The sequence below is a fragment of the Mastigoproctus giganteus genome, chromosome 10 (assembly GCF_048544385.1).
Source record: "Mastigoproctus giganteus isolate SK-2022 chromosome 10, ASM4854438v1, whole genome shotgun sequence".
In the NCBI taxonomy this organism is placed as follows: domain Eukaryota; kingdom Metazoa; phylum Arthropoda; class Arachnida; order Uropygi; family Thelyphonidae; genus Mastigoproctus; species Mastigoproctus giganteus.
Genome location: NC_143584.1, coordinates 59,033,068 through 59,049,707, shown reverse-complemented (window position 1 = coordinate 59,049,707; position 16,640 = coordinate 59,033,068). Strand labels below are relative to the sequence as shown.

General features: G+C 37.0%; 1 protein-coding gene across 2 annotated transcripts in view; it reads left to right on the top strand.

Annotated features, from left to right (window-relative positions):
• LOC150079048 (CD109 antigen-like) overlaps positions 1-16,640 on the top strand; it is a 1,092,235-nt gene that overhangs the window by 775,928 nt on the left and 299,667 nt on the right. For both annotated transcript variants that reach the window (XM_090384122.1, XM_090384121.1), the window contains exon 25: positions 2,378-2,459. In XM_090384122.1, the coding sequence (XP_090240248.1) occupies positions 2,378-2,459 (82 nt within the window). The remainder of the gene's footprint in view (positions 1-2,377; positions 2,460-16,640) is intronic.

Sequence of the window (16,640 nt, the reverse complement as noted above, 5' to 3'; positions counted from 1 at the left end):
TAAAAATCAACTAAGATCATTCCACCTGCTGTATTTACTGTGCAGATGATTTTATTTTATCTTGTCACTCCCAAAATGTGAATGATTGAGAGACAACTTCAAAGTGCTCTTAATAGGATTACAACTTGGGCTGCAGATAGCGGTTTTTGCATAAAAGTAAAGTGCAGCCATTATCAACCCACTGCAGGATGGAAGCCTCCTCAACAATTCATGTTGAGGGAAATGGACCATAATCTGCCACGCTGGTCCAGTGCGGGTTGGCAGATCGACCGCATTCAGGGGCTTGAGCCCCGGTCTACTCAAAGAGCGTGTGCTACTGCACTCCCGCTCCTGCCCACTCAGCTACGGAGACCTCGCTATATCACCTGAAAAAACTGTCGTTCATTTCTGTAGAAGATGTAATCTCCATCCGACCCAATTCTAAAGCTGGGCAACCATGACATACCTGTTGTGTCTGCTATCCAATATCTTGGGTTAACTTTAGATAAAAAAAATGACCTTTATTGACCATATCGAACAACATAGAACCACGTGTTTCAAGAAATTAAACTTTTTAAGAGGATTATTCATCTAAATCATGGGGTGCTGACCATCATACATGCTTTCATTTATATCATGCAATCATAAGATCAAGGTTAGACTATGAATCACCAGTTTACATACAACTCTGCTCGATCTAGCATCTTGAGGTTTTTGGACCTTATTCATCACAGTGGCCTATGTATTGCTCTTGTAGTCTACCACACATCTCCTGTGCAGAGCCTGTACGCTGAATCTCACGATCCTCCACTCTCTCTACGAAGACAAATTTTACTGCTCAATTATGCCATCAAAATCAAGAGCTAACCCCTGCATCCAGCATCAATAAATCGACATACTGGACATCAATAAATCGACATATCGGCATACGTCTTCGTTCGTTCATTACTTGATAATTGGCAGCTAGACCTTTCTAAAATAGCCACTACTAGCTCCGCCATGGGCTTGCTGCCCTGCTATCTGTGATCTGTCCCTTCAAGAATGGGGGGAAACTGTTCTTACTCCATGGAATATAAATCAGCTTCATAAATCTCTAATTTCAAAATATGAATCTTATACCAGATATATACACAGATGGCTCCAAAACTGACCATGTTGATGCTGCTGCTGCTGCTGTTCTTCCATCATCCATAATCTCTAGTCAGTTATCCTTAAAATGCAGTATCTTTACTGCTGAACTACTTTCCATACAAATGGCCCTCTATAAAATTTCACCAGTTTACTCATAGTATTATTTTTACCAACTCTCTCAGCACCCTTCTCACTTCCCAGCAACCAAGAAAGCATCACAAATACCTACTTGGTAATATTCAAAACTTACTGACAGATCTAGTTAAGGACACAAAAGTAGTAAAATTTTGTTGGGTCACTAGCCAAGTTGGTATACCTGGAAATGAGAGTTCTGACCATGCAGCCAAATCTACTGTGGAACCTGTTGATACTTTTAAAATCCCTTTCACCAACTATAAAAGCCTTATAATAAGGCAAAGTATGGATCACTGACAAAACCATCTGGCAAAACCAAGAAGGCAACAAACTCCTTCAGATTAAACCAAATCTCCAATCTTGGCCATCTAGTTTCTGCTCAAACCGAAAGGAAAAAGTCACGCTTGCAAGACTTCGAATACAACATACACACCTTACTCATTTTATATTCTTTCTTCCTCAGATTCGCCTTTCTGTCTGAACTGCCATGCTCAAGTAACAGTCCAGCATATCATAGTTGACTGCCCTCTCTATAATGGAGTATGACAAAATACCTTCTTATCAAACCATGCAGTCCAAATCACACCTACTTTGCAACAAATATTTGCAACAACAGATTTGCCATTAATGCAGTTTTCACTTTCCTAAAAAGGATAAAATGCTCTGACAGAGTATAATGGTTAAATCCCACATATCTCATGTTTGATAACACCTGAATTCTCCTACCATTGTTTGGTAGATAATAGCTTGTAGCTGCTGTTGCGTTGTAAAACGACCACCACGAACAACAACAACCACCAACAACGATTTTCAAGTTAAGACAGTTGTCTGGAACCTAACATGTCATAAGTGTGGGGTATGATGGTATTGCGAAACTCCTGTTTTACCATAATCAGCATTTTTTTTTTATTATTTCCCTCTTGAAGGATACATGATTTTAATTGGGAACAAACAAATTTTTTCTTGCAGTCTCATAGCTTACTTTGTATATTTAAACTAACAAAAGCAAGTAACAATGTTATAAGTGATGAATATATTCAGTGCTTGTATCAAATGAGCTGTGGGTATGAGGGGAATAATATGAATGAAAGTATATATCATTATTTTTGTTTGATATGTCTTTGCCAATTAGGTTATCAAAGTGAGCTTACCTACAGAAGGGATGATGGCTCTTTTAGTAATTTTGGCAGAAGGGATAGAGATGGTAGCACATGGTGAGAAATTAAAGTTATATTTTTGTTTTAATTTTATCAGATATTTATTTTGTTAAGCAAAGAAGTTTATTGAGATTGAATTTCTTATTAAACTCGGTTTATGAAGTAGATTTATATACAGTACAAATGATGATTACAAATGAATGTTACGGGTTTGTTTAACATTGTTAAACAAACTCATAACATTCTGCCATTAGTTGTATGCAGCTGCCAGTCAATGAAGTATATGTGTGCCAGAATTTCTAGCTTCACAAGTTGTTTTCTGAAGTATCCTTTAGGGTTAGTCTGCTTGAAAGCACCATAACATAAGTTTACTTTGCGTAATATTGAGTATATCAGGCATGTCAAACTGCTGGGCTGCATGTCCTCAGTGTTCTATCTTTTGCAGCTTAGCTGTTTTCAACTCATATGAAGATAATGGTAAATGGTGATACTTAAAGGAGATACACTAATATAAAATTTATACAAATCTTCAATAAATGGTACAGCTTATAAGATTGCATATGCAAGGGGAAAATATATATTAAAATTTTTTTTTTTCTTTTTTTTGTAATAACACAATGGTTATCTGCGTGCAAAGAGCAGTAAAAAGAAAACATCAGGAAGGAGGAAAAATAGTTTTATGAATTGAGAATTGATCTCTGAATGGACATTTACTGCTTTGATTATTGATTAACAATATGACAATATGAAATTTTGACTTAATAGAAAGTACACTGAATCTACAAAAGATAAAAATAAAGTTGTGTAATTTAATACTAAAGTTGTAATAAAATTAAGGAAATAAGAATAATGAGTTGCAAGTCAAATTACAAAGATAAGTAAGATCTATCTTAATGAAAAGAAAGAAATATGGAGCAGTATAGAGAAAAAATTTCCTGACCGGGGGAAAAGGAACTAGTAACAGAAAAGAAATCTCATTAGAAATCATTATATAAATGACAGAAAAAAGTATATGCAGCCAGTCTTCAGCCTGACCACAAAGACAGAATTCTTTATTGGAGTGGGGAGGTTAAAAAAAAAAAAAAGAAAAAAAAGAGAGTTTGGAATTCATAGAACCGTGTCCAGTCAAAAGAAAACTAGAAAAGAGGCTAGGAGTAAACCATTTTAAGAAAGTCTTAGAGATGGTTTGGACATCTGAAAGGAAACGTTTAGAAGAAACAGACCATTAGATTGCCATCTGTGGATCAGAAACACCTAGCAACGACATATGTCAGATTTTGGAGAAGATAGAATATCAATTTCGAAACCAACAAAATATCAGGGAAGATTTTGTCTAATGGTATTGCATAGTTCAGGGTTAATTAAAATAGATCAAGGAGTATGCAACCAGAAAGTACTTGTAGATCATGTGTTGACATGGTTCTACAAGTTCTAAGAAGAATGATAAGAAAAATGCATTGAAGGAAATCAAATTTAAATTGTATGTGAGAAACCTGGCCCATTGGAACCAGGCCCCCTGCAGTGTGCAAAACAATGGGAAGCAAGACAGTATGATATAAAGTTCTTAGAGTTTTATAATTTGAACCCCACTCAACCCAAGTACCCAAAAAAAAAAAAAAAAAAAAAAAAACCCTTTCCATTTCACACATCCATTCATTCCAAAAGTTTGTCAGGTTATGCCTTGTCTTCCATCTGTCAACATCCACAATAACAGATGGAAGTTTGTTCCCTCTGTCAATGTGGATGTTGAGGAACTTGAAATTTAAATTGGGAACTGCCTTCCTCAATGTGAATTTCGGTCCCCTCAGGTGCGTAATCTGAGCAAGAGGAGGAACCCTATCAGCATTGAGGTGATCAAACCGTTTAAGGCCATATACACTTAAATTAGATCACTACGCAGGTGCCTAATCTCCAGAAACTGCAATTTGCAGAACTTGAGCCTTTCTTGGTGAGAGCAACCCCTTGTTCTACTCGCAAATCTCATTTCCCTTTTCTGTACTCATTCGAGCAGCTCTACATCGTTCCAAAAATTAGGCCTCTAGACCTGTATGCAGTAATCTAGGTGTAGCTTGACCATTTCCTTATAGAAGGAGGTAATCACTTCCTTATTCCTTCTTGCAAAATTCCTGTATATGAGCTACAGAATACTTCATATCTGCACAATTACCCCCAGGTCTTTTTCATTCTCCACTACCCTAAGTGTAGTACCACACAGTTGGTACATTACCCTGGAGTTACTGCTATCCACATGTAGTACTCTGGATTTGTCAATGTTATACTTCACTTCATGCCTCTCAGCCCATCTGCTCAACATTTCTGGATCTTGTTGCAGTAGCATACTGTCATTAACAACCTTGCCAACCTTCATATTGTCTCCAGACTTGGACATTAAGCCTGATATACCTTCATCAATATCATTAATAGATACAGAAAACAGTGTGGCACCTCTGTAGCCAGGTGGGCAGCAGCAGTGTGAAGCACACGCTTCTTGATTAGACCGAGGTTCGAGCCCGTGACCGCCAAATAGGAGGATGCAGAAAGGTCAGGGAATGACCACCGCATATCCCTGGAGCAATATGGCCTTAGTTGCTAATGCTCCTAAAAACCAAATAACAACAACAACAGAAAACAATACTGGGCCCATCAACAAACCTTGGAAGACTCTACTAATAACATTAGTCCGTGAAGAGCAGTGTCTATTGATTACCACACTCGTGTCTTCTCACACTCAACCATCCCTTTATCCAAAGCAGCAACTGGCCCTTAATACCATGCTGCTCCAATTTGTTCAATAGTCTTCATGTGCAACAGTATCAACAGCTTCCAACATTTGGAGTCTGCTGACGAGGCTACTAGAGACGGTCGTGTTCCAAGCCGCTAAGTGGATTTTTCTTATTTATTGATTTGAAATTATTGTTTTTCTAAAACTTTTGATTTAAATTTAGTAGTATAACATTATTTTGTGATTTTCTGATTAACTTGGTGTATTTATTCTTTACTCGGCCTTGTAATTGCATAAAAATATCGGTAAAGGTTTCCACGTGTTTCAACTCCGTTACCGTTCGTAATTTTCCCGCCATTGTGATACGATAGTTGTATGCCGTACTAGATAGCGTTAGTTGAACTTCGTTAGCAGTTAAATTGTACGTTTAAATAAATACATATAACGACTTAGATTACAAACGTAATATAATTAATTATATTTAACATAATTAATAACATAACATAATTAATTATAATTAATTAATAAATTAATAGAATCATGACTCAAACCAGAGCAGCAAAGCAAAAGGCTCAAGCTAATGGAAGCGCTGTGGCTCAGAGCAGAACTGAGGGGGGCAGTTGTCCTCTGACTCACAGCCTTATAAAATGCACTGTTTGCTTGATGTTTGCAGAGCAATCGGGTACGGGACATGATACTGCCAAGGGGGATGTCTTTGTGTGTGCGCGATGCAAAGAGTGTATCGATATCAGGCAACAACTCGGCGTTCTTGTGGGCCTATATGAGAGCTTGAAGGACAGGGTGGATGCCCTCGAAGAAACTAAATTGAGGGGCCCATCAAGCTCTCAGCTGCCCACATCAACGCCAGAGCTTGCACTTGGGCATCGCGTGACACAGAGACAACCCCCAAGGCAGAATGCGCTGGTCCCGAAGGAACTAGTAGTTGTTGGTGACTCTATTGTCAGGGAAACGGGGAACATGCTTTGTAAAAAAGATAGGTGGAACAGGACCAGGGTATGTCTGCCAGGGGCAAAGGTTGATGACGTTGTAGAGCGAATATCATCTTTTAAGGGCACAAAAGGTGATATAGTTGTACACGTTGGCACTAATAATATTAAGAGTAGGAGACCGGCAGAATTACATAACAAGTACAGGTCACTGTTGAAAAAAAGCTGGGAATTAGGGTTGAATTTGAAAGTGTCTGCAATTCTGCCCAGACACGATAGGAGGGAGTATATGATGAGAGCCTTGTCGATCAATTCGGCCCTGGAAAGATTGTGCAAGGCTCAAGGGGTAGAATTTTTTTCAGCCTGGACTGTACTTGTTAACAGGAGAGATTGCTTCTACAGGGATGGGATACACTTAAATAGAAAGGGTGCAAGAATATTTGCTGATGCTATCGAGGCAGTGTTAGGTGGGTCGGAAAACTGCTAGCTTGGGGGGAGACAAAGACCAATAGATTGACAGTAGCCACTGGCAGAGGTGAAAGAGATTCTTGCACTGCTTCTATTAGAATGAGCAGAAGCCTGAAAAACAAGATGCATGGTATTTCAGAGACTGCTGGGAGCCATTGCGGTACAAGTAAACACATGGGTTGTGTTAGGGTAGCTAAGAATAGAAACTGGTGCAGGTATACTTGTGTGTACACCAATGCTAGGAGTTTAGTAAATAAATTTGATGAATTTGAGGTATTGCTCAAAACATCAAAGGCAGATATTGTTGGGATATCAGAGACGTGGTGTCACACAGATATAAGGAATGCAGAACTGCAATTTGGGGAGTACAACGTCTACAGAAAGGATAGACAGGATAGGAAGGGGGGAGGGGTTATGCTATTAGTTAAGAAACACATAAAAACCAAGGAAGTGAAGCCAGTCGACATCGCTGGACAGTGCAGTGTTGAGTCAGTTTGGTGTGACATAAGCATTGGGAGATCAAAATTGAGAGTAGGAGTGTGCTATAGGCCTAATGACTCTGATGAGTATAATAAGGAACTGTACAAGGAAATAGAGTGGGCCAGTAAATCAGAGAGTCTTATAATGGGAGATTTTAATTTCCCAGATATTGACTGGAATTTGGGGGCTGGTTACTCACGCACTAGCAGAGCTTTTGTGGATTTATTGGATGATTGTTTTCTACATCAGCATGTTCGTGAGGCAACTAGAGGGAGTAATACTCTTGATTTGATTATCAGCAGTGATTCTTCATGCATTAAGAATCTGCAGATAAATGAACCACTAGGTGGCAGTGATCACAGTGTGCTGAAGTGGGATTTACTCAAAGAGGTAACTACCATTAGGGGTAAAGGGAAGGGTTATTGCTTCCGTAAAGGCGACTACGATGGACTGAGACAGTATTTAAATTCTATACAGTGGGACCAACTGATGATGTTACCAACAGCAAATTCAAAATGGGAAGCATTCAAAGAACTTATCTTGGAAGCTACTAGGCTTTACATACCAACTAAGAAATATTGTTCAAGGTTTAGGCCAAAACGGATGTCAGATGAACTAATGAGGCATATGGCAGAGAAGAAAAATGCATGGGATACTTACAAATTAACACATGACACAGAAGCCTATGATAGATACAAGTTGATATGCAACCAAGTTACAAAGCAGGTTAGGCAGGCGAAGGCAGATTACGAGAAATCCTTGGCAAGGGATGCAAAGAAAAACAGCAAAGAGTTCTTTACTTATGTAAACTCTAGAAGGAAGGGGATGAATCAGATTGGTCCACTTGATATTGATGGGTCAACTGTTGATGATCCTGCTCAGGTAGCTAACAAACTAAATGAATATTTTGCATCGACATTCACACATGAGGAGTTATTCAGCAAAGGGAATGCCAGAGGTGTATTCAACTCTAGCAGTAAGCTACAGAATCTTGAAATAACTGGGAGTAAAGTGGAGGAGAAACTGTTGAAGATAAACACAAGAAAGACACCCGGGGTGGATGGGATCTATCCAGTTATATTAAAGGAGGCAGCAAAGGAAGTAAGCAAACCCTTAGCCATAATTATGAGAGCTTCCTTGGACTCAGGGGAGGTACCCATAGACTGGAAATGTGCAAATGTGACCCCAATTCACAAAGGAGGATCAAAGGCTGACACAAGTAATTATAGACCTGTGAGCTTAACTTCTGTTCCAGGATAATTAATGGAGGCACTGGTTAAAGAAGCACTGCAGGATCATTTAGACAAGACTTCAGTTATAGCTCAGACACAGCATGGTTTTGTTAAGGGGAAGTCTTGCCTGACCAACTTGATTGGATACTATGATGCAGTCACAAAAGAACTGGATGCAGGGAATAACTTTGATATTATATACTTGGATCTTAGAAAGGCTTTTGATACTGTTGCACATGGAAGACTGCTACACAAATTGGAGCAGTGTGACATTGGAGGCAAATTGCTGCTATGGATAAAGGGGTGGTTGAGGGGGAGAAGACAGAGAGTGGTAATCAATGGACACTGCTCATCGTGGACTAATGTTATTAGTGGGGTCCCTCAGGGCTCAGTGTTGGGTCCATTGTTGTTTTCTGTATTTATAAATGATATTGATGATGGTATATCAAGCTTAATGTCCAAGTTTGCAGATGATACAAAGGTTGGCAGGGTTGTCAAGGACACTACTGACACTATGCTGCTGCAACAGGATCTGGAAAGGTTGAGCAGATGGGCTGAGAGGTGGCAAATGAAGTTTAACATTGACAAATGTAAAGTACTACACATGGGAAACAGCAACCCCAGAGCAACGTATCAACTCTGTGGTACTACACTGACAGTGGTAGAGAATGAAAGGGACTTGGGGGTGATTGTGCAGGCAGATATGAAGTTCTCTGAGCAGTGCAGACGGGCTGCAAGGGTAGCTCATGGAGTATTGTCAATGATATACAGGAATTTTTCCAGCAGGGATAAGGAGGTGATTATTCCATTGTATAAGGCAATGGTCAGGCCACACCTAGAGTACTGTATACAGGTCTGGAGGCCTCATTTCAAGAAGGATGTAGAGCTGCTGGAACGAGTACAGAGAAGGGCAACAAGATTAGTGAATGGAACAAAGGGGTGCTCTTACGAAGAAAGGCTTAAGTTTTGCAAATTACAGTGTCTGGAGACTAGGCACCAGCGAGGTGATCTGATAGAGGTGTATAAAGCCTTGAATGGTTTAAGCATGCTCAATGCTGATTGGATTCTTCCTCTAGCTCAGAATAATCACCTGAGAGGGCATAAATTCAAATTGAGGAAATACAGGTGTAGCATAGACGTGCGGAAATTTGCCTTTAGCCAGCGGGTGGTTGGTAGGTGGAACAGACTTCCATCCCTTGTCGTGGAAGTTGATAGCCTAAATAAGTTTAAGGCTCAGCTGAACAGGTATTTCGAACGAACAGAGGGGTGAAGAGGAAGTGGTTATTTTTATTTATTTATGTTACTTTTTTTTTTTTTTTTTTGGCTGATGCTGCATAAGCTTGCTTTCTTGCATCAAATGCCTCTACTAATGCTAATGCTAATGCTTTCCTAAAATCCAAGTATATGATATCAAAATTATTTTTTGCATCCAGTTCCTTCGTGACCACATCATAGTATCCAATCAAATTGGTCAGACAAGACTTACCCTTAACAAACCCATGCTGTGATGGAATTATAACTGCAGTCTTGTCTAGATGATCCTGCAGTGCTTCTTTAACCAGTGAATCCATTATTTCCTCCAAAACAGAAATTAAGCTAACACAACTGAAATTACTTGTGTTACCCTTTAAAGCCCCCTTTGTGAATTAAGGATACATTTGCACATCTCCAGTCTGTAGAGACCTCCCTTGAGGCCAAGGATGCTCTCATAATTAAGGCTAAGGATTTGCTTACTTCCTTTGCTGCCTCCTTTAATTTAACTGGGTTGATCCCCTTCATCCCAAGTGCCTTTCTTATGTTTAACTTCAACAATTTCTCCTTCAATTTGTTCACTGTTATTACAAAATCATTTAGCTTGCTGTCAGAGTTTGATAATCTTCTGGCCTCTCCAATTCATTTTGAATACTCATTTTGAAAATGAAGAATGTAGAGTGTAGAAGCAAAATACTCATTTTGCTTCTACATTCTGCTCAGTTTGCCAGCTAACTGAGCAGAATCATCAACAGTCGAACCGTCGATCCCAAGTGGACCAATCTGATTCAACAGCTTCCTTCTAGACTTTACATAAGTAAAGAAGTCTTTGTTGTTTTTCTTTGCATCCTTTTTTGCCAAAGATTTCTCATAATCTGCCTTTGCTTGCCTAACAAATTGTGCTATTTTTTTTGTTTTTTTGTGACTTAAATGCAGACTAGCTTATATCTGTCATAAGCTTCTGCGTGTCTCCTGATAAAATATGTGCATCTTTCTTCTCTGCTGCAAGTCTCATTAGTTCATACTGATATCCATTTAGGCCTAAACCTAGAGTAGTATTTCTTAGTTGGTGTGAAAAGCCCAGTAGCTTCCAAGATTAATACCTTGAATGCTTCCCATTTAGAAATTGCTGTTGATAACATCATCCGTTAGTCCCACTGTATAGAATTTAAAAACTGTCTAAGACCACTGTATTCACTTTTATGAACGCAAAAACCTTTCCCTCCGACATCAGTACACTGTGATCACTGCTACCTACTGATTCCTTTTTCTGCAGATTCTTAATGCATGATTAATCACTGCTGATAATCATATCAAGAGTATTACTCTCTTTAGTTGCCACTCGAACATGCGCCTATAGAAAACAATCATCCAATAAATCCAGAAAAGCCTTGCTAATGTGCTGGTGACCAATCCACAAGTTCCAGTTAATATCTGGAAGTTGAAATCCTCCGGTGTAAGACAGTCTGATTTAATGGACCATTCTGTTTCTCTGTATATTTGTTCATTGTATTCATCAGGGTCATTAGGCCTATAACACACTCCTACCCTCTTTTTTGCTTTCCCAGTGTTTATTTCACTCCAAAATGACTCAACATTGCACCAATGTCATCTGTGTGCACTGCCTTTAATTTTATGTGTTTCTTCACTTACAGCATAACCCATCCTCCTTTCTTATCTCATCTATACTTTGTGTATCAAATGTACTCCCAAAATTCCAATTCTGCATTCTTTATATCTGTGTGACACCACAGCTCAAATTTCCTAACAATATCCACCATTGATGTCTTGACCACCCTAACACTGCCCATGTATTTACTTATTCCATGATAATTCCTAGTAGTCCTTGAAATCCCCAGAACCTGCTTTCTGACCCACCTACCACTGCCTCAGTAGCATTTGCAAATATTCTTGCACCCTTTCTATTTAAGAATATTCCATCCCTGCAGAAGCCTGTTAACGGGTATGGGCCACGCTGAGAAAAATTCAAAATTCTTCCCCATGAGCCTTGTGCAATCTCTCTAAGATTATAGTTATTTGTGAGGAAAATGTTTAAACCTTATCAGTAAGATGAGCAATGTGGTGAAGGAAAGTCAATCTGTTGTCATTTAGAAGACCAAGTAATTTGTAAGTTGTAACCAAGGGCCCATAGAGGGGCCTTTGGTTATAACTGAACAACCATTAAGTTTCACAATATGAGGGCGAGGTGGGAGAAAGCTAATCTTTTACAATCATCATAGATGTTTTGGAGACTGAAATATTAATTTATTTAAGACAAACCAATTAAATAATAAATTTAGAATATTATTATTAGTAGTTTTAAGAAAGCCTAGAATTACCATAAAGAATGGAAGAGTAAATCATCGACATACGCCAAGGATGAATAATTCAGAAATTCTTTGATAAGCCAGTCATTCTGGACAATGTTCCAAAACAAGTATTCGAGAATGGACTCTTGCGGCAACGACAAAAGACCTGATGGCAAATAGAATGAACCTGAGAAAAGTGAGACCAAATGTTGAGAAAAGTAATTCCAAATAAGGAGAAAAAGATTTAAGGGATATTGTAATGAAGTAGAGACATTCAAGGGCAGTCTCCCAGCAAAGGAAATTGAAAGCACCCTCAAAGTTAACAGAAATGGCAAGACTATATTTACACTGAGTATCCTGTGAAAGTTTAAGAAGTAAAACTAGGGCAACTTCAGTGCCAACAGTTGGAGTAACACCATAATGGCTTTACAAAAGATTGTAATTTTCTAATAGCAAATAATTAATTCTATAAAAAATCAACTGTTTGAATAATTTCCCAAAAATTGAAAGAAGAGCAATGGGCCTGTCGGACTGAAGTTGATCTGAGGGCTTACCAAAAATTGTGATAGACAACGGTGATAGATATTTATTATATAGATTTAACAAAACTTCAGGACAAACATCATTGAGAACTCACCTTCAATAAGATTAGTGCCACTATAACAATTTGGTTTAATCCTGACAAAAGCAGATTTACATTCTTCTGGCGAGAAAGGAGGTTCAAGTTTTAGAGTAAAATAATTTTTATTCAAGGTTCTAATGTTCTGGTTGGAAGGAAGATCGGAAGCTAGATCATCAGACAGAAATAACTTATTTAAAATGGAATTTGTAGTACCTGACCATGGTTGATTTCTGAATCATTATCACAGATGGATAACACTGGTTGTCAAAAAAAAAATACATTTTCTTTGCTTCCTGTTAAAATTCAGGGTGATTCTGGTAGATTTTACGTTACTGAATTCAACACAGCAACCATATTGTTGTGACACCCATCAATTTTAAGGGAGAAGGGATTAAATTATAAAACTAAGTTTCTAGTAAAAAAGATTTAATATATTTTAAGAAAATGTTACATACAGTAACATTTTCTGTAATATTTAACAATGGTTCTATTGTTAAACCTTATTCTGTTTACAGAAATGTTTATCTGATAATGAAACCAATTGTTGTTTTTTGCATTTTATAATTGTCCGTTGGTATCTCCTGTGCGAGATTCCAACAGTAGTCTGACACTATATTTGGATTCCATTTTCCCTGGTATTCTTTTTCCACATTTGAGAAATATCTTGATAATAATAATAAAACCTTTCATTGTGTTCATTGGATACTGCTCACAAGTTTTGAGGAAAAAAGTCTAAATGGGAATGTAGGAAATGAAGCTTTAACAATATGTTGCACCCCAACTCTCTGTATGCTAAAATTTGCTCGCCCACAATTTCACTGCAATTTTGTGATTTCTTGTTGCCTAAAAAGTTCGAGCAGATGTTTTAAAATGCCTTCCAGGCTCTTATTTCTGTAGCATTTAATTTTTTAGTGAATTCCTCATCTTTGAATAATAGTTTGATTTGAGAACCCACAAAAATTCCCTCTTTTATCATGGCCCTCACTTATTTGAGGTAACTTTTGCCTCAAACAGGAAAAGCCTTCTCCTTTTTTGTCCATCACTTTCACAAATATTTTTTATCAAACCTTGCTTAATATGCAAATAGATTTTTGACTTATCCACCAAAAGAGGATCTGCTATATTTTTTTGGCGTGGCGTACTTTCTAAACCAGGGGTTCTTAAGCTGTTGCTCGTGAGCACCATTGTGCTCTTTAAAAAATAAATTTTGCTTGCAACCGATCCTAAAATGGGTGGTCAGGAGCACCTTTTCTTAAGATAAAACATTTATACATTTATATATATTATATATTTATAAAAGGTGCTTTCTGTTTCTCAACTTTTTGCAATATTCTACAAAAATTCATGCCAATCTTTGCTAGAAAATCCTTTCTTTTGTTAGTGATTGGGGGAAAATTATATATTTTGCAATGTTTAAATTTCAAAAATGTTCAAAGTTCGACACTTTGGTGGTATTCTTAAAACTTTTTCTTATTAATTATTGTTGAATTGACATTTATTTAGTAAGAAAAATTTGTACAAAATACTTTGTTGAGAGTATGATTATTGTTGCCGTAGTGTCGCTTAGAGACTGAGGATACTGCCTCATGCGATTCTCAGAACAGGTTTGAACAGGTCTCTGCCAGATTATGCTCAGTTGCTCTGCTGCAATAGGTACCATATATGTATAGTGCTGACTTTAAAGGTGATGAAAGTGTCATAGTAAGAAACCTTTTGATTTTGTGTGAAAATGCTTAAATGTATTTAAGTTAAAGAGGCCTCTGTTCTCAGGATTCATAATGACAACGAGGTTCAGTTTTACTGAGAAAATGCGAGAACACAGGTTTATTAAAATCCTTTTAACAGAAACACATAAGATACGTAAAAATAAGTTAAAAATAAATATACATCAATAGCTATTGATGTATATTTATTTTTAACTTATTTTTACTTATCTTATGTGTTTCCTGTTAAAAGGATTTTAAAAAACTGTGTTCCCGTATTTTCTCAGTAAAGCTGAACCTCACTGTCATTAAATATATTTTCTTTTAACAGATTTAACTGAAGTTACTAAACCCTTTCAAAATTATTATTATTATTATCTATATGGTGCAAGGAAGCCGAGGCTTCTGCTGCACCAGCCAAAAAAAAAATTCGAGAGAGAGAGAGAAGTAGAAAGGAATCACCAAGAAAGAGAAGAATGATGATATCCAGCTCAGGACCCTGGGTGTGCCAAGCCCATACTCACCAGATGTGAGCCCCTGGGTTAAATGGATAAGTTTTTAAAAAGAAACAGAAACAAACTTGTTAAGAAAAAAAAAAAATGATGTATTAACACTATCTTCACAGTCATCTAATTTAGACCTACACGTTTCAAATGCAAAGAAACAAAAAATTAAAAAGTATGCGTTTCAGTCCTCTTGGAAATATGATTATTTGGTAATAGATAATAGTAGTGGAACTGGCACCTCCATAGCCAGGTGGGAAGGAGCAGCAGTGCATAGCACACTCTTCTTGATTAGACCGGGGTTCGAGCCCGTCACCACCAAAAACGGAGGATGTGGAAAGGTCTGGGAATGACCACCCATATCCTGGAGCAATATGGCCTTAGTTGCTAATGCTCCTAAAAACCAAATAACAAGCAAACAAGTAGTGGAACTGGTGTAATTTGCTTATTATGTCAGGCGTGTTTGATTGGCTATCAGAAGTAGAATTGTGAAAGATATTACCAAACATGTCATAGGAATTTTCATGAAGCTTTCCGAAATTTAGTGATATTAGAAAAGCTAAAATTCAAGAAGAAAAAAAAAAAGAAACTTGAAAGACAGAAAAATATTTTAAAATTTAGGTCAAGCTAATAATAGTAAAGTGTCAGCCAATGAAGTTTCATTTATTTTATCAAATATAATTGCAAAGAATTCATTGGCTTACACTAGTGATGAAAGAACAAAAAATTGTGTAGTGTCATCATTGGAAGTGCTTGTTTAAAAACAGAAAGCTTTGGCAAAGCTTGATTAGCTCCACCAAAAATATTCCTTTGAGTAATGATACAGTTTAAAATTGAGTTCATAAAATGGCAGATGTAATACTCAATGAATTATTAGGTGGAATTGAAAGTTGTGAATTTTTTCACTGGCACTTGATGAGTCGACTGAAGTTTCAGGCATATCGCAACTTTTACTGAAATTTTTACTGAAGATTTCAAGATTATACTTTCATTCATAGATGATATCTTCAGCTTTTTAAATGAGTTAAATTTGAGGCTACAGGGAAAAGATAAATTTGTGGCAGTTATCTTATGTGAGGAGATTATTGCATTTGAGGAAAAAAACTTCAAGTGTTTCAGAATCAAGTTTTAAAAGGAAATTTGCTTCATTTTCATACTCTTAAAAATGTCTGGAGTAAACTGCTGGGGAGTTCCCATCATTTGTAATGAACGTAATCAAAGACCTTAGTGACCAATTCCAAGAAAGATTTGAATACTTGAAAGAGAACTTCCCAAAATTTGAATTAACAATAAATTACAGAAATTTTGAATTAATTAACTTGGAACAAATTTTAAATCAAAATGAAGTAGCAGCTGAAAGTTAGAACTTTCAGCTGCTACTTCATTCTGAGGTTCTTCCGACTGCAAAAAATTTATTTTTTTACAAATAGAAGCGTTTAGACTAAGGCGCATTTAGGGCTAGAGCCTCAAGCTGCGAACAAATTTAGCGAACAAAGCATAAAAAGCATAAAAAGTAGTTTTTCCCGCTTGCATAAAAAGCAGCAGTACTTAGTTTTTCCCACTTGCATTATATAACAAATAGAAGCGTTAAAATTATTTGTTGTTTGGATCAACATACACATGTGAAAGTGCTTTTTCATTAATGAACAATATCAAAAATAAAAAAAGGAAAAGATTGTTGACTTCACCTTTAGAAGAAAATTTGTGATTATCTCTTCATAACGGAGAAATTGTTCAAAGGTTTCATATCATCTCTTCAAAGTCAAGGTTCACACTGATAAAGTAATAAATATTTGTGCCCTAAAATTTTAATTGAGAAATATAATTCGTTTGTGAACAATATGGCTAAAAAATTTATTAAAAGAATGCATTTTTAATCTTTAAGCAAAAAAATTTATATTTTTATATATTGTGCTCCCACAAATTGTAAGCTGAAAAATCTTGCTCGCTTAAAGCAAAAGGTTAAGAACCCCTGTTCTAAACATTCTGGCCATCTTTTTC